We start from the raw sequence: 21312 nt of genomic DNA, 5'->3' as shown, positions 1-21312 counted from the left end.
TGTGATAGCTCTTCTATCTTATATCAGCAGAATTGATGCATTTTTCTTTTGAGAATAATCATTATATGTAAGATTCAGTCAGTTATATTGACTCCAGCAATAACAGTCACTCATTTCTGATTTTCAAGCTGTTCAAACTTGAGATTCTCAGCTCTTTCAGATTCAGTCATCATCCTGACAGTCTCAATTACATTTATTTGAAACTCTATCTCATCAAAATTGTAAATATTATCTTTCAGAATTTTATACTTCACAATAGTATTTCATATAAGTCTAAATCACTTATGAATAATCTCAGAATCCTCACATAGAGCTCACTGATAATTATACTTGTGTGAGAACTTGGATTTCAACTCATCATAATACTTGACAAAGTTTCATACTCAGTATTCACTCACTGTGAGTGAGGAGTTAAATCCTTAACTGACAAGAAGAAGATTAATCATTTCTTATACAGCTGCAACTCAGAGAGGCTGATCTCACTCATTCATGATCAGAATTCATTGAACAAGAGATTCTTCCTCTGTAAGACTAAGTTTCCAGTTCTTTGAAAGTGTATCAACATATGCTATATGACTATATATATGATGAATTAAAGTTGCATAAAAGACTTTATATAGCTTTGCTGCAGCTCATACACTTGAAATTTGATCATTTTTAAGTACTTGAATGACTAAAAGAAGCCTTCCTTCCTGAGTAGAGGCTTTATTTTTTTGTGTGATTGACATTTTTGATGCAGAGCATTTCTCATTATATGAAGGGTGAGAAGTGGTTCGCTCACTTATATGGTTCGCTCGCTTATTGATTACGTTATTCGCTCAGTGGTGGATTATGTAATTGAGATTTCAATGATTTCGTGACTAGGATCAATGCCGCAAGCGCTAGATATGTGGCTTGGAAAGTGACGTCTTCCTGGTCTACTGACTCCAATGATTCAACTGCCACCGCACAGTTACTAGGTGGCTTACTTAGCCGTCTTATCAGCTGGTTATGGGGCAAGGGATATATGACTCGAATAAATTGTGCCCCCAGGGATAACCAGGTCTCCAGAGTCTTTTGACGTTTGATGTTGGTATTCTTTAGGAGGTAATTATTCCATATGGCTGTGCTAAACCGATGCCAATGTTGCCCACCCAACTTGCATCAAAGTCTCTTCAGCGCTGCTTTAAACCATGATTCAGCAAGGCGGATACGAAGGTATGGTGGAACCATGGACGGACAATAGGTGCATCAGGAATTCTGGAAAATTTATATTATAATAGACTCTATATAATAATAATGGGCTGAAGACATTTAGTTAGCCCATGGCATCTTTAAGAACTTAATTTATTTAATATTCCTTGTTGCAGGTGGAGGCAAAACTGTCAAATGAATAAATGATGCCATCCAATAAGTGTATGTACTGGAAAGGGGTATAATTACTCCATGGTTAGACTTTTCGAGCACTTCAATACCATGCTTTCAATGACTCGGTTTCAGACAAAACATGTGGAGACCAAGATTACTCCGTATCTCCGCGCAATGTTTGGGGGGGGGGGGGGGGGGGGGGGCGAAAGAAAGCAATAATAATCAATGAGATCTCCTCACTGGTTTTGCGGAGAGAAGAACGAGTGGTATCAGGATGGGCTCCAGGGAAAAGATATAGAAGTCTCCATAAAACAACGTTGTAGTGGGTAACCCTTGCGGGAAGAAAGAACCTTAAAGAGATGATGCTTTAATTTCCCCTATTATTGTGGTGCGGTCATGTCTGGTGGGAATGATATAATCTGGATTACTTGAACAAGTCTATAGCTACTGAATATTTGCTCAGTTGATTCCGCAAAAAGAGTGACAGGGCGAACAATCAGAAATACCCGAGGGCAAATCTGGGATTCTTGGCCGGGTCCATGGCGCTTCTTTATGGGGACAGTTATCACCGCAAGTCACCTGGGCTGACAGTAGCCTGTAGGTACGGTGCCTGTTATTCGGTTGGGTATTTGTATCTTTCACTGCCTCCGAATCGGTCTTGGCTTTCAATTCCCATCTAACTAGTTCCAGAGACATGTTGCTGTTGAAATCTGATGTTTTAGAGGCAGGATGGAGTTGGTTTGGTGGTTATTGCCAGATCCGTTATTATTACTTTTTTCTTAGATAATAAAACTTTCCCATCAAATCAGGGAGAAGCTGAAGTAAACCAGAAATAACCAGGAGCTTGCGCAAGTCTTTTGCACCAGAACTTGAAATCGAGGTACTCGTGGCAGGTACCACTGCTCTTTTTTTTTGCATGCCAGAGACAGCACTACAAGTACCGCACGCATATGGGGAGGTTCAGTACATACATGCACAATACACACCACCTGTAAATAACGGGACAGCCAAACGAATCCTTAGCCTCTCCTCAGGTAACTTCTTCGTCTCCAACAGCCAGCCGACGACAACAGCTACACATACACCGCATACAAGGGGCCTGCAACAAAGCCCCTGCATGGATGCTCGATATAATCACAAAACCCCCACTGATTGACGCAAACTAACAGCGCATCTGAGGTTCCGCTCCAGACATCAGCAGGAACCAATCCAACCCCCCGCATATTTCGATGCTTGTCGGTCAACTCATTTTCGTCGGATGTCAGGCTTCTTCTCAACCCCTTGGTTGACACCCTTTGGTTGACACCCTAACGCCCACAAGCCGTCCCTTTTGGGGCTTCTCTCTCCCGACCCAACGTTGTTGGTACCTACATCACACTTCACATTCCACTCCACCTCGTCCTCTACCTCCTCTATCGTTATTCAACCTCCTTTGTCTTTCGTAGGGCTGCTCCGGCCGGCCCTCTCACCACCGTCACGATTTCATCCTCAACTCCCCCCAATACCTCCAACTCGATTTCCCTCCGGTCCCTATCTCCTCATTCCCGGCCCTCGCCTGATCCGCCTGCCTCGCTGCACGAATCCTCACGCGAGAAAGAGGGCAACCGGCGGTTCGCTAAGTTCTCTCCCTCCCCAACCCCATCTGCCACAGACTCCGACTTCTCCGTCTGGTCCGATTCGGGTGATTTGGCTGAACAGCTCGCCAACGAAGAAGATCCCCTTCAAATTCAGCTTCGTCGCTCTCTTGATCATCAGGTTTTTGGTAGAACTGGCTTCCGCTCCCGCGGGAAACGCTCAAAACGGATCAACCACCAGACGCCTGGCCACCCTCACGGGCACAACCACCTCGAACTCGACCACAACCGCGCTGGCCTTCTCAAGGAGATCATTATCCCTTCCCCTTCCCCTCGCACTGTTTCCAGGGCGGAAAAAATATTAACCATCATCATGTCACCTGGAAACATCCACAAGGTCCAGGCCAAGGGTTTGGTGGGCAAACCATTGCTGTATGTTTGCCTTTGTTATTCAAACCGAGTACCTCACTTGAAATCGAATATAACTCAAGTACTGATGTTTGTTTGACCTACTTAGATATTTCACGAGTGTCTTTGTATCGTTAGGTGTCTTCCTTTTTGGATATGATCAGGGAGTCATGTCGGGCATTATCACGTACGTTTCACCCACTTGTTTAACTGTCTATATCCCCTCCAATTCTGCCAATAGCACTACCGGGAATTCGAGGATATATGGGCATCATTTGCACTTCTCCAAAATACAGAATCTTACTAGTTCTATTAGGGGTGCCGACTTCAAAGACTATTTTAACCAACCCACGCGGGCGGAGATTGGTACCATGGTTGCTATTCTAGAAGTCGGGGCGTTTATTTCATCTCTCATCGTCGGAAAAATTGGTGATATTATCGGTAGAACTCGCACTATCCTCTACGGATCCATCGTGTTTTTCATTGGAGGCGCTCTCCAGACATTCGCTACAGGGATTCCTATGATGCTGGTTGGTCGTATCATTGCGGGTTTGGGTGTAGGTGCCTTATCTACCATTGTGCCTGTTTATCAGTCTGAAATATCTCCTCCGCATAATCGAGGCAAGCTGGCTTGTATAGAGTTCACTGGAAACATTTGTGGTTACGCTGCCAGCGTGTGGGTAGATTATTTTTGCAGTTTTATCCCAAACAATTATGCTTGGCGGTTACCACTGGCGTTCCAATGCATTATGGGTGCTTTTTTGGGTGTTGGGTCTCTTATTATCTGTGAATCTCCTCGGTAAGGTCCCAACTTCCCGCTTATTTTACCGTCGATATTTACATCGTCACTGACACTGTTGAAAACAATAGATGGTTGCTAGACAATGATCATGATGAAGAAGGAATGGTTGTAATCGCCAACCTCTATGCTGAGGGTGACCTTCACAATGACAAAGCCCGCCAAGAATATCGAGAAATTAAAATGGGGGTTTTACTTCAGAGACAAGAGGGCGAACGGTCATATGCAGAAATGTTTCGCCGCTACGGCAAACGTGTTTTTATCGCAATGTCGGCCCAGGCGTTTGCTCAACTTAATGGAATTAACGTCATCTCGTATTATGCACCACTGGTGTTCGAATCTGCAGGCATGATGGGACGCAAGGCAATTCTCATGACAGGTATTAACTCACTCAGTTACCTGGCATCGACTATTCCGCCATGGTACCTTGTCGACTGCTGGGGACGACGACCAATTCTGCTCTCCGGCGCCGTGGCAATGATTATATCTTTGTCATTTATCTCTTATTGGCTCTATCTTGATATTAAGAGCACCCCGATCCTTACCGTTATCTTTGTCATGATATACAATGCTGCATTTGGTGCTTCGTGGGGCCCAATTCCATGGCTATACCCACCGGAAATTCTACCACTGAGTATTCGAGCGAAAGGAGCGAGTTTGAGCACTGCATCGAACTGGGCGTTTAATTGGCTTGTGGGAGAATTGACCCCAGTTTTGCAAGAAGCCATCAAATGGCGTTTGTATTTGATGCATGCTTTCTTCTGCGCGGTCAGTTTTGTTCTAGGTAAGCTCACATTGTCACCTTGCCATGCATTGCTACTGCTGCTGCTATGCCACTGTTTTCCAATGTCTGACCAACCTTTTTCTAGTGTATTTCGTATACCCCGAAACCAGCGGTATTCGTCTGGAGGATATGGATACAGTTTTCGGCGATGGAACCTCAGCTCCAACACCCCCCACCCCCGCTGAACAGGATGTGCTCATAGGCGCTGGATCGCCGATTCCCTCTCTTGATCTTCGAAGATCACACGATGACCATCACGGCGCCGATTATGGAATTCCAGAACTGGACCTCAACCCGATTGAATCAAGCAGTAAGCCAGTTCCATCTGGCACTGTAGAGCGATCTTATCGCGGCGAAGGAATCCGTGGTTGGATATCCAGCATGGTTGGGCGAGGGACTAGCTCTGGAAACAAGGGTGATCAAGGGCGATATAGTCGCCTTGACCAGGATGAGGAAAGGTAGATGTGGAGACGAGGGACTTTCAAAGTGAAGGATAGAAAGAAGACTACTTGGCTGACTCTGGCTTGGAGCAAACATGGGGTCTAGTTACCACGGTACATATGTTTCATTGCCACTGTCTGGTTCCAAGTCACTGCTCGATACCGCGATGTGCAGTGGTCCCTCGCCTGTTCTGATTGATCTCCCTCTTTTCGGCCACTCGGTTCCAATTTTGTTTAGATCTCTGGCGTTATTTGATACAATCTCCCCTCCTCGAATTCCCCATTTGATCTCTTGCCTGGTGTCACTCCAGTCTGGCGATGGATGTTCTTCTTGGAGCCATAGGAGGATAATCACTGATGGGACCTCCGCCTCATCTTCTCGTTTCTTTCGTTTCTCATTTCTCATTTACGTTTTGTTTTATTTCCCTCTTCACGGATATACACTTGGTACGCAGTTACGTGTCTCCGACGTTTGGTCAATTTTTCTCGCTGTCCACGCTTCCATATTGTTGGTTACATGGGAGACGCATTTTATATTGCTGTAATTTTTTCTTCTCTATCCTCTCGTTTTATTGTTCATTGGCTGTTGGAGAGGAATGGCACGTACACACCTGATTCCTATGTGTGAGGGGCGCTTGATTTTTTGTAATGACTTCTTAGGATTTCCGTATTACATTTTAGACGGTCAAATGTTGGATTCACTTTTGGATACCTCTTTCTAATTTATTTCTGAAGTTATTAACAGGGTTGATATACAAGGCTTTATATTATCGAGGTCAGGGGTACATTTAATTTTCAGAGGGTACTTACAGTTGAACGTGGTTTAAAAGTTGAGCCCACTTTTCTAAAACCATGATCCAAATTCTCATCACCCATCTAAAATAAACACAGTCTACGTTCCCTGCACACTTATTACTCAACACCCAACACCAGGGTTAGGGGTAAGTTAGGATTAGGATTAAGATTAGGAGTTAAAGGATTTAGGGTTAGTTAATCAAGGGTTAGGGCAAATAGGTTAAAATCACCACCATCAAGAGCCGAGAGAGATGTGTGTGATATGTGTGAGGTATGATGTAGGTTTTATGGGGGGTCTGCCATTGGTCTGATTCAACCACGCCGAAGGTTTTTCCGGCCGAATTTTAAAATCGTTACACCCACTTTTCAGGTAATTAATGTTTTTTTACCGTTTTCACATAATATGAAGATTATTATGCTCCCGGATGGGACGAGTCGGATTTCCAGAACATTGGTTAATAGATATACGTATACTCCGTATGAATAATTCAATTTAGAATTTAATGTCAAGATCGTCTTTATACATGCATTCCACATGGCTTCGAGAAAGAACGCACATGGGCGCTGGTGGACGTGCGTGGGATCACTTGACGAGGCTTGTTAAGGAATTGTGATGGCATCAACAATAAACACTTTTAACAGCCCTGGCCAGGCAGAGAGGCACCAAACGGAGTTTCAATACCTTTTCCATACGATACTAGCGTAATCTGTGCCTAGGGACGAAACAAAGCCCCCCAATCCGAAAGACCACCTGGGCCATTGCGACTTCCCAGCCGTTAGGTCTATTTACCTAACTAATTTTCAATTTCAATTTCAACTTCAACTTCATCTTTCAACTTCTTCTCCCTTTCGCATCTTTAATTCCTCTTCTCCCCTTTTGCTTCCTTTCTCGCTCTGTGTATTTCGTTTCTCATCTACCGAGGGATTGCTAGCTCAATTCGCTTTGTCTCACCACGCTCATCTTTCCCTCAATTTCCCGTGTACATTAACTAGCTTCCGTTTACTTTCCCTGAGGCTCATTTCCCCTTGTCTTCTCTCTCTATTTTATCTCTTTTTAGGTATCTGTTTCATTCTCTATTTCAAAGGTCGCGGGTGACTTTCGTTCATCCTTTCCCTCTTGGTTCAATCTGTGAGCTGTTGGACGGGCCAGATCTCGAGGTAGTTGCTAGAAATCTTTGGATGGATGTTATCGTTGTCCAACAACTAACCGGTTTCACTTTGCCAACATATTCCATCTCCCTATATCTGAGTCTTCTTTTCGTGACCTGAATTTTTATACACACATTCTTGTCTTCACCGTTCACCTACCGCCTCCCCCAGTCATGGCGGCCTATGAGTCTGCCATCACAACGGGCGCCTCACAGAACTCCGATCTTCGTCGAAGAAATGTCTTTGGCTTGCAAAAAGGAGACAGTGGGGCGAGCAACGTCCGGGTTGAAATCGACGGGAAAAAGGCAACACCACACAAGGTATATTTTATAACTTTCAGGTCTAATTCCCAATACCGTTAGCAGCTTGTATCTACCAGCTATATTATCTCCAATTGCCATTTTATTGTCTGTTTAGGGCCTCAGTTCAACTAACCCTTATTCTCTCAATCATAGTTCTCATTCATCGATGTACTTGACGAGTGGGAAGTTATCATTGCCCCCCTGATATTCACTGCACTCTCCTTCTTCACACGAATGTGGCGTATCGGTCGGTCGGATATTGTTACATGGGATGAAGCTCAGTGAGTGTCCTGGAGCCCGAGATGAAACGAGATGTACGATACTTGTTTTGGATGCGGCGTCTGGCTAATCGCCCGCATATCCCAGTTTTGGCAAGTTTGGCTCCCATTACCTGAAGAGGGAGTTCTATTTCGATGTCCATCCGCCGCTGGGGAAAATGCTAGTGGGCCTGTCGGGTTACCTTGCGGGCTACAATGGCTCGTTTGAGTTCAAATCTGGAGAAAAGTACCCACCGGATCTTAACTATACCTTCATGCGTTCGTTCAATGCCATTTTCGGAGCCGTCTGCGTACCGCTAGCATACTATACAGCCCGCGAAATGAACTTCCGCCGCTCGACTGTCTGGTTGGTGACTCTAATGGTTCTCTGTGAGAACTCCTATGCCACCATCTCCAGATTTATTCTTCTCGATTCTATGCTGTTATGCTTCACTTTCACGACTGTTTTGTGCTGGGCGCGATTTCACCGGCTTCAAAATAAAAGTTTCACGGTGGAATGGTTTACATGGCTCATGCTGACAGGGCTGAGTATTGGCTGTGTCTGCAGTGTGAAGTGGGTGGGGTTCTTTGTTACTGCGATGGTTGGACTATACACTGCTGAGGATCTGTGGAACAAGTTTGGCGATCTAAAAATGCCCAAGGTAGGGGAGGATCCATTATTATTTTTATGGTATGGTGTATAAACTGATGTGCCACTCCTTTAAACAGGTTGTTCTTGCACAACATCTCGCGGCTCGAGTAGCAGGATTGATTGTTGTTCCTCTTCTTGTCTACATGTTTTCGTTCTACCTGCATTTCCTCGTGCTCGAAAACTCGGGACCTGGCGATGCGCAGATGAGCTCTCTTTTCCAAGCCAACCTAAAGGGCACCAGCGTTGGGAAAGACAACCCCCTTGAAATTGCAATAGGATCGCAGGCAACCCTGAAAAACATGGGATATGGTGGCGGTCTCCTCCACTCCCATGTCCAATCCTACCCCGAAGGATCAGGTCAGCAACAGATCACTTGCTATCACCACAAGGATGCCAATAATGACTGGTTTTTCTATCCGAGCCGAGACGAGCCCGATTACAACCCGGAAGCTCCTTTAAATTTTATTGGTGACAAGGATGTTATCCGGCTCGTTCACGCTCAGACAGGACGTAATCTGCATTCGCATCCTATAGCTGCACCAGTGACCAAGAGCAGCTACGAAGTATCAGGTTATGGAAATACAACAATTGGAGACCATAAAGATCACTGGGTCATTGAAGTAGTTAACGATGTCGCATCCAAGGACAGGTCGAAAATTCGGACTTTGACAACTGCTTTCCGCCTTCGCCACGCTGTTCTGGGCTGCTATCTTCGCGCAGGCAACGTTAATCTTCCACAGTGGGGTTTCAAGCAAATTGAAACTACATGCGTCAAACAAAATAATCCCCGAGACATTTACACTCATTGGAATGTTGAGAGTCACATTAATGACAGGCGTAAGCATGCAGCCCCCTTCCTTTGTCCTTTGGCTTGAGCATGGTCGCTGAATATCTTTTAGTCCCACCCGGTGACCCTGGTTCCTACAAATCGCCATTCCTAAAGGACTTCCTCCACCTCAACGTGGCCATGATGACATCAAACAACGCCCTTGTTCCTGACCCGGATAAGCAAGATGACCTCTCCTCCGAGTTTTGGGAGTGGCCAATCCTCCACGTAGGTCTCCGCATGTGTTCCTGGGAGGACAACGTCGTCAAATACTTCCTCCTCGGAAACCCCATCGTCTATTGGGGAGGAACCGCCAGTCTCGTCGTCCTCAGCATGATCCTGCTTTGGTACCTGGTCCGCTGGCAGCGCGGCTACGACGAACTCAATATGGCCGAGATCGACCACATTTACTATTCCGGCATATACCCAGCGATCGCATGGTTCTTCCACTACTTCCCCTTTATTGCAATGGCTCGCGTCACCTACGTGCACCACTATTACCCAGCGCTGTATTTTTCCATATTAACACTGGCTTTCTGCGTGAACTGGTTTACGCGGAAGCTCCCCGCAAAAGTTGAATGGGCCATCTACACAGTTCTCTACGCGGCTGTCATTGGGCTCTTCTTGCATTTCCGTGACATCGTCTTTGGAATGGAAGGGCCTAGCTCGAAATGGGAGCATTTGTCCTGGTTCAGTGTGTGGCGGATTAGTAATGCAATATGAGCTAAAATACACAGACTGCAAAAACTAATGTGAAGAGCTAGTTATCGTAAATGCTATGATTTTCTCCTTTGCGAGGGGATTTTCAACGTTGCATTTTCCCTCCCGAGGTTGTTGGGGGATTAGGATGGGTGCGAAATTTCCACACCCCTTCTGGCCAAGGCAAATGGAAGAAATCTTGTCGAGGAGGATTTTTATAATATGTCTTGACAATTCTTTTTTCCTCTCCTTTTTTTTTTGAATTTTTTTTTTTTTTTGAGTTTTTTCCCCCTTTCTTTCCTTTAACTCGTTTACTCATGCATTTTCTCCTTTCTCTTTCTTTTTTCCTTTTTAGAATCTAAGATGGTAAAATTGGAGAGGGTTGATATACCAAATTATATAACATCGGCTGCAATCTTAACTCTCTGTTTTTCTCCTATTCCCCAACTCTTGATATGTATGATAGCACGCATATTCTGGAAGAGATGGGGCAAAGAAAAATATATGTACTGTTTCCCTCTCGTATTAGATTCAATGATGTTCCACACCGTACCCTGCTCATATACTTCTCTATCTTTGATACTAATTCTTTCTATTTCATTATGTTATGGATTTGGGTTTGGGAATGGTGTTTGCCATACTCACCCCAGGTGGAAGTATGTGTTATATAGTCAGCAAGCGATTGAACAATGTTTCTTCGTTATCGCCTTCATCAAGCTGGAATAGAGGATATTGAAAAAGTACCATGCATTGAATTGATAGATTCCCTGTTTAAAACGGGAAAATAACAGTATACAATGAATAAGAAATGTTAGGTGATTGGGGGAACATGAGTGGAAGTGCCGGATGCATAAAGAAGTAACAGCAATAGTCCTCCCAACTACCTTAGGAATGAAATGCAGAATGTTGTGTAGGAGACAAGGGAAATAGTAGCAATGATAAATTAAAAATCAAATAAGATGCAACCAAATATAGCGGGGAAAGCCGTAGTGGTGGTGATAATGGAATAACTGTGATTGATTCTTTCTTTGCCCGGAAAACGTATTTGGGAGGGAATAAAAATGGATGACCTCGCTGCAGACAGACAGGGCAGTAAGTCCAAGCACGAATTATAGATATAACAGGTAATAAAAAAAACATTAACAACAACCATTCCCCCTCCTCTCCATGGCATCGTTAACGCCAAGCGTGACAGTCCTCTGTACGCGCCTAGGACCACCACCGGCACCACCAGTGGCTCCAAAACCCTTGACACCACTCCGCCGATCGTTCAGATCATACCTCCCAGCCTCGATGTTACGGTATATCCGCTCTGCGACTTCCAGAAAGGCCCTCTCCACACCTTCCCCTGACTTGGCGCTTGTCTCCACATAGCGGGATACATTATTCGTCCGACACCAGGCCTCCGCTTCCTCCCGTGTAACTATCGTGTTGTAGGGTTGTTGTTGTTGTTGGTCACTGGAGCAGTTATTCCCGTCCACTGCTTCTGAAGCAGCCAGGTCACTCTTGTTCCCGACTAAGACGACCACTATGCCTTCCTCTGCGATCTGGCGCAGATCTTGCAGCCACTGTGTGAGCGAGGCGAAGGTGGCAGGGCGTGTGATGTCGAAGACGAGGAGGGCACCGGAGGCGCCACGGAAGTAGGAGCGTGTGATGGATTTGTATGTTTCTTGGCCCGCTGTATCCCAGAGAGAGAGCTTCATGCGCTTTTGCACGACGGGTGTCCGTGGCTTGCGTGGTGGGGCGGGGAGGCCGGCGGCAGCGGGTTGTTGAGTTTGGATATGGGTCCGGGTATGTTTTCGTTTGGTGGGGTCATTTCCGTTCATTAACGTCGTGGAGCCATGGGAATTCGAGGAGATCGTTGAAGAAGGGGGGAGCACGGGTATGTGGGCTAATGATGATGATGATGATGGGGATGTTGGGGAAGGTTGAGAAAAGTCAAAATCTAGTCCCAGCGCATCTGATGCGGGGGGACCGACGGGGACGATGCGGGAGCCAAATTCGACGCCGATTGTTACATCGTGGGATGCGGAGAAGCGGCCTTCACAGAGTCGGATGGTGAGCTGTGTTGTATTGGAGCAGGGTTAGTTGGAGATGATAAAATGTTATGGAGTTATCTGCAAGTTGTGGATGGATTGAGCGCGGAGAAAGGCGGGGGAAGCACACGCTGGATTTACCGGTGCCGGAATCACCAATACAAACAAGTTTTGCGATGTAATCCCATGGCTGCGACATGAACGCAACTATGTTGGAGGAAGAGGCGGTTTGATTTATTTCGAAGGCACGGTTGATGTTCTTGGTGTTTTATGTTGGGCGGTTTAAGACAGCAGCTGGGGTTACTCCGTAAGTTATGGTAGCCTGAACGGGGAATAAGAGCAGTATATAGATTTATTTAGAGAGGGGGTTACTGGTGTGTAAATGGGGAATTGGAGTTCTGGGGTTGAGTTGCTTAAAGTTGTAGCCCGTATTTCCCTAAGGCGACTACGGATGAAGCATGAAGCCTGCAGAAGTTGGAGGTTGAGGTTGATGATGCTTGGAGCTAAAAGAAGAGCTGCTGAGGTTGCTAAATGCCGCCAGAACAAGCTTCTGCCTTCAGTGGTACAATACAATACACTCCGCAGCACAGATATTGCCCTAACATATATTACTAACTAGCCTCCTTTATGGAAATTATGAAATACTTTTTTCTCATTTCTTTTCACTTCTTTCCTTTTTCTTTCCTTTTTTTATTTTTAAATAAACCTGACTTATCTTCTTGATTTTTCTGTGAACTTCTGGACTATTGTCTGGTGCAGCGGGGCACATGACTCCGCTTATGTCATGTTACAGTCTTAGTCATCCCCGTCAGGCGTGACTCGTTCCTTCCCCCGGCAGACTGCACTTGGGGATCGGTCACCTTCCCGCATCGCCCAAAAACATCCACAGCCAACATCTTCAACCTCAACCTCATCTTCATTCTTCATTCTTCGTTGCATGCTCTACTCAGTGTTCTCCTGTGGACCTCTTCTCTTGTCTACACTCGTCTATACCTTTCTATTGTATTACTCACCTTGCTATTCTCTCGATCTGCTGCATGTGTTGTTCCCTTCATACCAATTCCTGATCTCCCATGTCTAACCTACTCTTCACCTACTCGCTTCACTCTCCACCTTTCAACTAATCAACCACCAACCAGTCACCTGCAAGGGTGTGCCTGTGATACAATCGTATCCTATCCTTATATTACCCATATTTCCCATATTCCCGTCCCAATCTGCTACCATTCAATCTTCTCTCTCTATGTCCGAGACTGATGCTGCTGCGATATCCACCTAGCCATGTTTTCGGAATGTATGGAGAACTCCGGTTTTCTTACTCCCCTTCCCTCCTCCTTTTCCTTCTCTACACTGTCTAGAACAAACCTCTTAACATTGTAACCTTTGATCTAGATGCCTCCCGATTCCTAGCACAGTCTCAGTCTAGAATAGCCTTCGGTCCCGATAACAACGACGGACAACCCTCAGACCGCCATAGGAGATTCAACCAAAGCACTTCTTCACGCGCCCCCTCCTCTAGATCCTATCTCCATCGAGCTATTGGGAACCCTTACCAACCCAGCTCCACTTACATCTCCCACTTCCCTTTCTCTTCGAGGGCTTCACTGCAGCATGCCCCACTCTTCTACAGCGCTGCGGACGAATTCAGAGAGGAAGACGATGAGCAAGAACACGAACGGGAAATCGAAGACTTCTACGCCCTACAGCGATCTCGACGCCATTTTGGCTCCAGCCAGCTGGAGGAGTCATCGGAGATCGATGATGACGGCAAACACTCGGAAAATAGTATAGTCGCGCCGGGCAGTAGTCATCAAAATGGCCGCGGAAGAGGCGGCGGGATAAAAAGTTCGTGGCGCGCCGGTCGAGCGAGTGATGTCGTACCTGTTCCTGGAGGCAAGCCTTTCGAGCAAGTAAATGAGGGTGACGAAGATGACAGGGATGATACGCGGAGCACAGGTGCAAGTTCCCTTGGGAAGGATGTGATGGTTGATGTTGGCCTGGAAGATACCCTGAGGAGTGATATGGTGAACCTGCAACGGGACAGTAGGCCAGGTTTTGTGGACGATGACGACCCCCCGCCAGTCATTCAGCAATTTCGGAAGCAGCCTGACTTTGTGGGAGACGCTTTTCAAACCAGCTCCCCTTTTTTGCCCAAAGAAACGGATGAACAGGCTCTTCTGGATCATCCTCGCCCACCAAGTTCCGCCGGATCATCTCTTCCAGCTTCAATGACACACCCGGACGCTGTGTTCCCCCAGCATGACACTTTTTGGGGAAGTCTCTTTTTAATCTCCCTCGTGGGCATGTTTGCTACCGCTTTCTTGGTCTATCTACATACCTCCCTACCAAAAGATAAACTTGCCCTTGGTGATACCATTTATTCTACCCTTCATGCGTCTTTTTTCCTCTTAGCGATCTATACTCTGGTGTCTATTTTGGTGTCTCTATTGTGGTTAGCCTTGCTTCGTTCCTACGTCCGGCCGTTGGTTTATGGGATCTTAATTGCGGTTCCTGTGATACTCTACTCGTTTTCTCTTTACCCTTTCATAGCCAGCTTTAGCGGGACTTGGCATGGCCAAAGTATCCAGGACAAGGTCATGCGCTGGGGCTCCTTGGTACCAGCCATAATGGCAACCGTCTGGGTGTATTTGGTTATTCAAGGGCGTCTTGCAACAGGCAAGGCGATCAGTATCTTGGAGTTCTCATGTCATATCCTCGCAGCTAATCCGGCACTGCTTATCCTTGGATTTTTCACGTTGGCCGTCATCGCGTCGTGGACGTGGGTGTGGATCCTCATGTTCACTCGCGTGTTTCTTGGTGGTCATGTCTCTGCCTCGAAAAACGTGTTCATCATTAATGCAGGGAGTTGGTGGCTGGGTGTTTACTTTGTTTTTGTCTTGCTTTGGTCCCTTGGAGTGATTGCTGGAGTTCAGCGCACTGTCACCGCTGCAACCGTCAGTCAATGGTATTTCCATCGCTTAACCCTACCAATGTTATCATCCCGTCAGATCGTCCAGGCAGCATTGCTCCACTCTCTGAGTACACTATTTGGTACAATCTGTCTCTCAACATTTCTGGCCCTGCTAGTCCGTCTACCATTAATAGTCCTCCCAAGACGGCTTTCCTCCTTTATTGTCTTGGTCGCATACTCATTCATCCCTACCCCGATCGCCACGCTCACGAACCCTCTCACTCTAACATATGCTGCCATTCATTCACTACCCCTGGGAGCTTCTGCTCGCAGTCTCAGCCAAATGACGTTCCTCATACCCTCAACGACAGCCACCTCCTTCCACCCGCTCTCCTTCTCCAACTCTGACAGCAGCAACTACACCAGCCACTCCTCACTGCTCCCATACCGCCTCTCCAAGCTCCTCCTACACGCCACTCGGTTCATCATGTCTCTTGCCCTCGGTTTCGGCGGCTGGGTCACAACAGCTCGAAATCTCCAGTTAACCGTTGGAACATCCATGATACGAGGTAGTCTGTACGCGTATGTTGTCGGATTGATTGCGGGAGCCATTGGCTGGAGTGTCCTTGGTGCGGTGGAAGGTGTACTGACGGGAGTGGTGGATGCCGCTCTTGTCTGCTGGGCTAGTGAGGTAGGCAGCACGCGGAGGGAACCTAGGTACTGTCGGGAGGCTGGATGGCTATTTGGTGGGGGCAGAAAGGGGGGAGGCGCAAATGAAAGGAATGGTGAGGTTGAATACCCCGTTTAATATCTGATGGTCTCTCGTGATGATTGAAGAAAGTCTATACGTTGATATCCAGGGAAATTTTATTTCCTTTGTTTTCTTTTTTGATTTTGATTTTTGATTTTTCTTTTTATTTCTTCTTTTGCTTCTTGTTGATTAGAGCGAGCGCATCCTGCTATCCATTTTTGTTAAAGATGTCTGAATGGATGGCTGAGTTTATAAATCCATTCACTCCCCCTCCTCTTCATATATTCGATTTCCTTATCTAACTTATATTCTGGCGTGCGTTTGCATTTGCATATTGCCATCGTTTTCCACGTTCTCCCCTTCTTTTCGCGTCTTATATGAGAAGTGGCTGCATTTAAGTGGAGTGAGCAGTCTGGCATTTGACTAGGATAGAAGATATGGGTCTACTTTTGAATTTTACGAACGTAAATTGACGACCTTGCTCATTATTTTCGGGTTGCTACTTTGCTAGCAATATCGTTTGGTAATTTTTTTCTAATATCCGGGTTAATATCAACTTCCCTTCTCCTCATTTGCTATTGCTGTACAGCGTAGCTAGCAGTGAACTCAAGCTAGGTATTTATCTGTAGCTTCTTGGTTATTTTGATGTCTGAATCTTCGGTCTCAGTAACCTACTCACATTCAATTCTTTTTTTAATTAAGAGATCGATCAATCAGCATTTCATTCCACGTTTTCCAGCTCTATTCCCATCTCCATTTTCATTCCTACAAAAATGACAAAATCAATAGTCAAGTTTGTTTTCAAAGAGAACTTAACAGCGTTTCTCATTAGAAGAAATAAGTTTGCTAAAAAGGGATTATCTCTTTTTAAACCACAGAACAAATTGTTTTCTGCATACAGAGCCTTAAACCAAATCTCGTTCGAAATATCTATCAACCACCACACAGCTGTGTAGCATGTACAGCACAATTCATATATATTGTACGCTATCGCATGCCATTTATACATTCATTTCTCATCTTCATCCTCATATCCGCTCAATCAGAATAGCACGATTAGGAAAAACTAACAAAAAAAAGGCCTGCCATAACCTATCTGGGGCATTGTAACAACTACCCACCCAAACCCCATCAACCCATCATTCATTCATACACTCTGCAGATCCAATCTAGCCAGTTCCCATTTCACTCCTTCTCTAAGCGTCAAAACGCCATGCGGACGCAGAAAAAGGAAAAGAGGGAATAGGAAACAGAAAGGGTGTTGCATGGCCTATGTCATTCGCAAATGAAATGCACAAACAAACAAACCAAAAAAAATAAAAAAAATAAAAAGAAAAATAAGAAAGAAATAAAAGAAAAAGAAAAAGAAAAGAGAAACAAAAGAGAACGTTGCGCGCGGTATTTTCCGACTATTTTTACCCTAATACCCTAATAAATTTGACGTGTCGTTGGTATCATCATTACTAGATCAAAAGAAATGGAGCAGAGCAGGTCGCGAAAGTAGAATTCGACAGAAGAAAACGAGCAGAAAAGCATAGTAAATAAAACATGGGAGTTGAAGGAAACAAGAAAGAGAACGTGCGCTAAGATGATGATGTCAATTTAAAAACGATAAGTTGGGCAAAGGGTAAAGGGATGGTGAGAAGTTTAGAGAAGTATCTGGTACAGGCATCGCTGGGTTGTTGGACGGGGGGGAAATGAGATAAAGCTCTAAATAAAATTGGTTGGTGAGAGAAGTCCATCATACATGAGGGGTATAGAGTGAGAGAAGAGGAAATGATATTAAATATATATTAAAAAAAAAAAAAAAATCATAACCCAAGTCGGCCTTTCCACCTGACTCCTTCTCTCTCAGTCCATTCAGTCAGAAACGCCCATCCAAACCGGACTACCTCAACAGGCGTCGTCGCATGACCCAGTGGCAAAAAATATTCACCCGAATACTCTTCAGGGAGCAATTTCTCTCTGCCCCTTACCAAGAAATTCTTCGACCGCTTCGACCACGTAGTTGGATATTGGCGGGAGAGGACCTCTTCGGATAATTCGCACATCCCCTCCAGCCAGAGTCTTTTAGCTTCCTTGTGAGAATCGAAGAGTCGCGTTCTGAGTTCTTTAAACTCCCTCTGACTCTTCTTGCTTTCTTCTGAATTGATTGTGTTTCCATCGCTGTTGGGCGTGGGAGCCGGGCTATTCTCGCTTGGTATATTGAAATTCAAAAGACGCTCGAGGTCAAAGGCATGGATGGCATCGTGGGAGACTGCGCCAAGGAAGGCACAAAGGCCGTGCAGGTGCGGATAAGGAGCTGTGATATGTTTCACTGCATTCCAGTATGCGACGATGGATCGCCAGCCCGCCGAATCTCCGACTCGCTGGCACAGAGCTTTGGCTTGGTCTTCTAGGATAAACGCAAGGATAAAACAAAGGACGGACTCGACAGCAATGGCAGCTCCAAGTTTTTCGTCCACGTCTGTCGCTTGGGGACCTGTATATCTCTGGGATGCATGTTTTAGCTCGCGACCTAGACTGATATATTTTAGGAATTCGTCACGCCATTGGCGATACTCTGGTGAATCTCGAGCCCTGCTTGTTTGACTGTCCGTAGAAATTGGAGGGGAGTGTTTTGTAATCGTCTTCCCTGCGCTTCCCGGAGTGCTGGTATTCATTGCACGGTCCATGCCTGCTGGGGTTCGCGCATCTCCATCTCCAGATCCCAGGCGGCGCATAGCGTGCCCTCTTACATCTTTATTTGGAGTAAGAAACTGGCTCTTTGATGTTGTTGACTGCTGCTGGATTGAAGGAGATTTGAATGTAGTAGTGACAGGGGTTCTTGGTCGCTCCGTGCTCGAAATAGCGGCGGGTTTCCGGCGCTTGGGAGCTGGACACTGACTGTCGTCGTCCTCCGTTTGTCTCGGTCGTTTTTCCTGACGCTGCATGTCGGCTGACCTCGAAGAAAGAGTTTTACCTTTCTTCGGGCTTTTTTCAAGAGCATCTTTTTGTTTCGGAGTCCTGCTATCGGATGTGGTTTTGTATTTACCAGAAAACCTTAGCAAAGCTTCTATCCTTTTTCGATTCGCCCTTCCGTATCTCAATTTCACGATAAGTTTGGGTTTAGCGGGTTCTGCAGGGCCCTTGGATTTTGACGGGATACGTGAAAGTTTATTTTCAGAAACTCTGGGAGTTCGATCGCTCGAAGCAGGGATAGATTGTGCGCTGCTACTATTTTTTAACCTGGACGTAGAAGACGACGATATTCTAGCCTTTGAGCATTTATCACTTGAACTGGACGTAGAATTGGAATGGAGTCTGGATTGGGTCAACTTAGACGGTGGTCTTTCTGTTCTGGGTCCTCCAGACGCAGAAAATGTGATTTTCTTAGAATCAACGCTTCCGTTTAAGGACGGCTCCTCATCCTCTATCTTTGCTAGCTCTTCTTCAATATCGGGGGGGAGCGTTGGGGAGAGAAGTCTAGGGAGCTTTGGCGCAATGCTTGTAGGAGGAAGAGTTGGAGAAAGTAAGGCGGGAACAACAGGTGGGCAATTTCTGGATTTCGTGGAAGTATTATCTGTGGATTCTTTTGTAGTTGAGAGTCGTGCTTTCTTTTTGGGAGATGGAGATTCTCGAGGTAGTGCCGGGGATTTATAGGGCGGTGGAATAGATCTGGAATTTCCTTCAGGGATATTTTTGTGTTGGGAAGTTCCGTTGTAGCGATTTTCTGGCGCAGGAGATTCGGTATCTTTTCTTCCGGAATAGGAGGATACGGACTGCTTGACCAGTGAAGGCCGTTCTTGCGATCGGCTAAATTTCGCTTCTGAAGCTGTCGCATGGCCAGCTCCATTTTTTCGGTCCGTTGCGCCTTTCAAAGAAGATCTGGGAGTTTCATTTGCTTTCTTTTTGTAGTCACTTAGACTGATCTTCTTTCTTTGGAGGTTGATTTTGGATGTATCGGTAGCGGCGCTCGTGTTGATGCTCGGGGGGTTTGAGGTATCTTCTTCCATAATGTTTCCGCGTTCATCAGACCAATCCCCAACAGCAACGAGTAAAGTATCCTCGCCTTGGTGGGACAGAAAAGTCATGTACTGGAGATGTTCCTCCTCCGGCGCAAAGGGTCTGTTATCACCCACGGCCCAATTGCTCACAAACTGAGAACCTAGATGGAAAGGCCTATCGGTAGGGACGGTGAGAAGATATGGCGAGGCAGGCAGAACGTTGTCGGAGAGTTGCTTGAAGCGGGTATTGATGCCTTTGAGGTAATCTATATAGGACCGTTTCACAGGGACACGAGACGAAGGTTCGGTGGTGTTCTGGATCCGGTGTGAGCTTCGCAGCTCACCGGACATGGCAGATTGCTAAGGAAGGAAGCGCAACAATTGTTCACAAACCAGACGCTGTAGGCTGAGATTTATCGTGTGCGGGAAGCCGGGAAAGAGAGACACACAGAGAGAGGAGGGATTTGGCAGTCAACCAAATCGAGGAGTGGAACATTCAGACGTCTTTGTTTGCTGAACGAGCAAAATCCTCAAATCAGGTAACTTAGCCATCCAGTCAGATATGAACGAACTCGGGTAGAACGAGGAGGGGTACGTTAAGACGTGGTAAGAGACAGTGCCCATTTGACTTACAAGCAGTAGTTAGTAGTGAAGGACAGGCAGGTATTATCACACCAAGGATAAGCAGTAGGTCACTGAAAATTTGGACCAGCAGCTGCCCTCGAAATGCACTTTCCACAAGCCAAACGGCAGACAGACTGACAGACTGACAGACTGACAACCTGGCACAGCTGGCGCTCGCGGGCACGCAAACAAAAGGAGGGAGCTGTGTCAGAGTGGGATATAAACAAGACAGTAGAGCCCAGGACGAGGCCAGCGTACTCCCATAAGAACTTGACGACGAAAGAGCGGAGGTACTGGGTAGTTTAGGAACTATACGAGGCGATGGGGGTGGGTGACAGCGACCATCAAGCAGCACAGAGCAATGATTGGGCCGGCGGACAAAGTTAGGGCTGGCGGGTTGAGGGGCAAGCGTCCAATGGGCGAGGCCATGGATTGGAGGAGTCTGAAGTGGAGGCTGGAAAGGAAAACGAGCGGGAAAACAAAGACCTGGAAAGAAGGGAGGTTGCAGGACGGGAAGAGTTGAGTGTTGGGAGGGAGGAAAACAATGAAGTGGAGTGGAGAGGGAGAAGATATGGAGGGTTTTAGGTAACTAGTCTGGAGAAAAGGTGAACGAGCCCTGAGAGGGATGTGAGGATGAGGTGGTGGGATGGTAGTTATAACTAACAAACCAACAGTTGTTGGCTGCCAGTCAAATAGAAGAAAATTAGAATCCGGTCAACAATGAGGGGGGAGAGGCAGTGTTTTGTTATTGGCTGATTTATTTTACTAGCAATGAAAATGTTTGATTCTAAGAATCATCAGATGTCGTTAGCTTAATAAATAACTACAGAATGATACTTCACTTCTACACTATATTAAAAAGGTATGTGATGCAAGGTCACTCACTCATTTAACGCATTAACTCTCAGACAATAGCTAAAAACTCTGCAACAACAAGAAGAAAAACCTCAGGAGAATGTTATTTATGAGGCT

General features: G+C 46.0%; 5 protein-coding genes across 5 annotated transcripts; 3 read left to right on the top strand and 2 right to left on the bottom strand.

Annotated features, from left to right (window-relative positions):
* Nucleotides 1-2576: 2576 nt before the first annotated feature.
* On the top strand, nucleotides 2577-5374 carry PAAG_08432 (sugar transport protein; the record flags this gene model as incomplete). Its single annotated transcript, XM_015846508.1, has 6 exons — nucleotides 2577-2607; nucleotides 2669-3353; nucleotides 3439-3516; nucleotides 3646-4128; nucleotides 4200-4912; nucleotides 4998-5374. 6 exons carry the CDS (start codon nucleotides 2577-2579, stop codon nucleotides 5372-5374), a joined length of 2367 nt encoding a protein of 788 aa, XP_015701172.1.
* Nucleotides 5375-7469: 2095 nt separating this feature from the next.
* PAAG_08431 (dolichyl-phosphate-mannose-protein mannosyltransferase) lies at nucleotides 7470-10056 on the top strand (the record flags this gene model as incomplete). Its single annotated transcript, XM_002789607.1, has 5 exons — nucleotides 7470-7616; nucleotides 7752-7879; nucleotides 7965-8517; nucleotides 8585-9344; nucleotides 9407-10056. The coding sequence occupies 5 exons, from the start codon at nucleotides 7470-7472 to the stop codon at nucleotides 10054-10056; spliced, it is 2238 nt and encodes a 745-aa protein (XP_002789653.1).
* Nucleotides 10057-11171: 1115 nt separating this feature from the next.
* On the bottom strand, nucleotides 11172-12267 carry PAAG_08430 (GTP-binding protein RAB2; the record flags this gene model as incomplete). The annotated part of the gene is made up of 2 exons (XM_002789606.2): nucleotides 11172-12095; nucleotides 12199-12267. 2 exons carry the CDS (start codon nucleotides 12265-12267, stop codon nucleotides 11172-11174), a joined length of 993 nt encoding a protein of 330 aa, XP_002789652.1.
* A 1082-nt stretch (nucleotides 12268-13349) lies between these two features.
* On the top strand, nucleotides 13350-15787 carry PAAG_08429 (hypothetical protein; the record flags this gene model as incomplete). The annotated part of the gene is made up of 2 exons (XM_002789605.2): nucleotides 13350-13362; nucleotides 13461-15787. 2 exons carry the CDS (start codon nucleotides 13350-13352, stop codon nucleotides 15785-15787), a joined length of 2340 nt encoding a protein of 779 aa, XP_002789651.1.
* A 1754-nt stretch (nucleotides 15788-17541) lies between these two features.
* On the bottom strand, nucleotides 17542-20067 carry PAAG_08428 (hypothetical protein; the record flags this gene model as incomplete). Its single annotated transcript, XM_002789604.1, has 1 exon — nucleotides 17542-20067. The coding sequence occupies one exon, from the start codon at nucleotides 20065-20067 to the stop codon at nucleotides 17542-17544; it is 2526 nt and encodes an 841-aa protein (XP_002789650.1).
* Nucleotides 20068-21312: the final 1245 nt, after the last annotated feature.

The sequence above is a fragment of the Paracoccidioides lutzii genome (genome assembly GCF_000150705.2).
Source record: "Paracoccidioides lutzii Pb01 unplaced genomic scaffold supercont2.34, whole genome shotgun sequence".
Classification (NCBI taxonomy): domain Eukaryota; kingdom Fungi; phylum Ascomycota; class Eurotiomycetes; order Onygenales; family Ajellomycetaceae; genus Paracoccidioides; species Paracoccidioides lutzii.
This window is presented reverse-complemented; position numbering and strand designations above follow the sequence as displayed.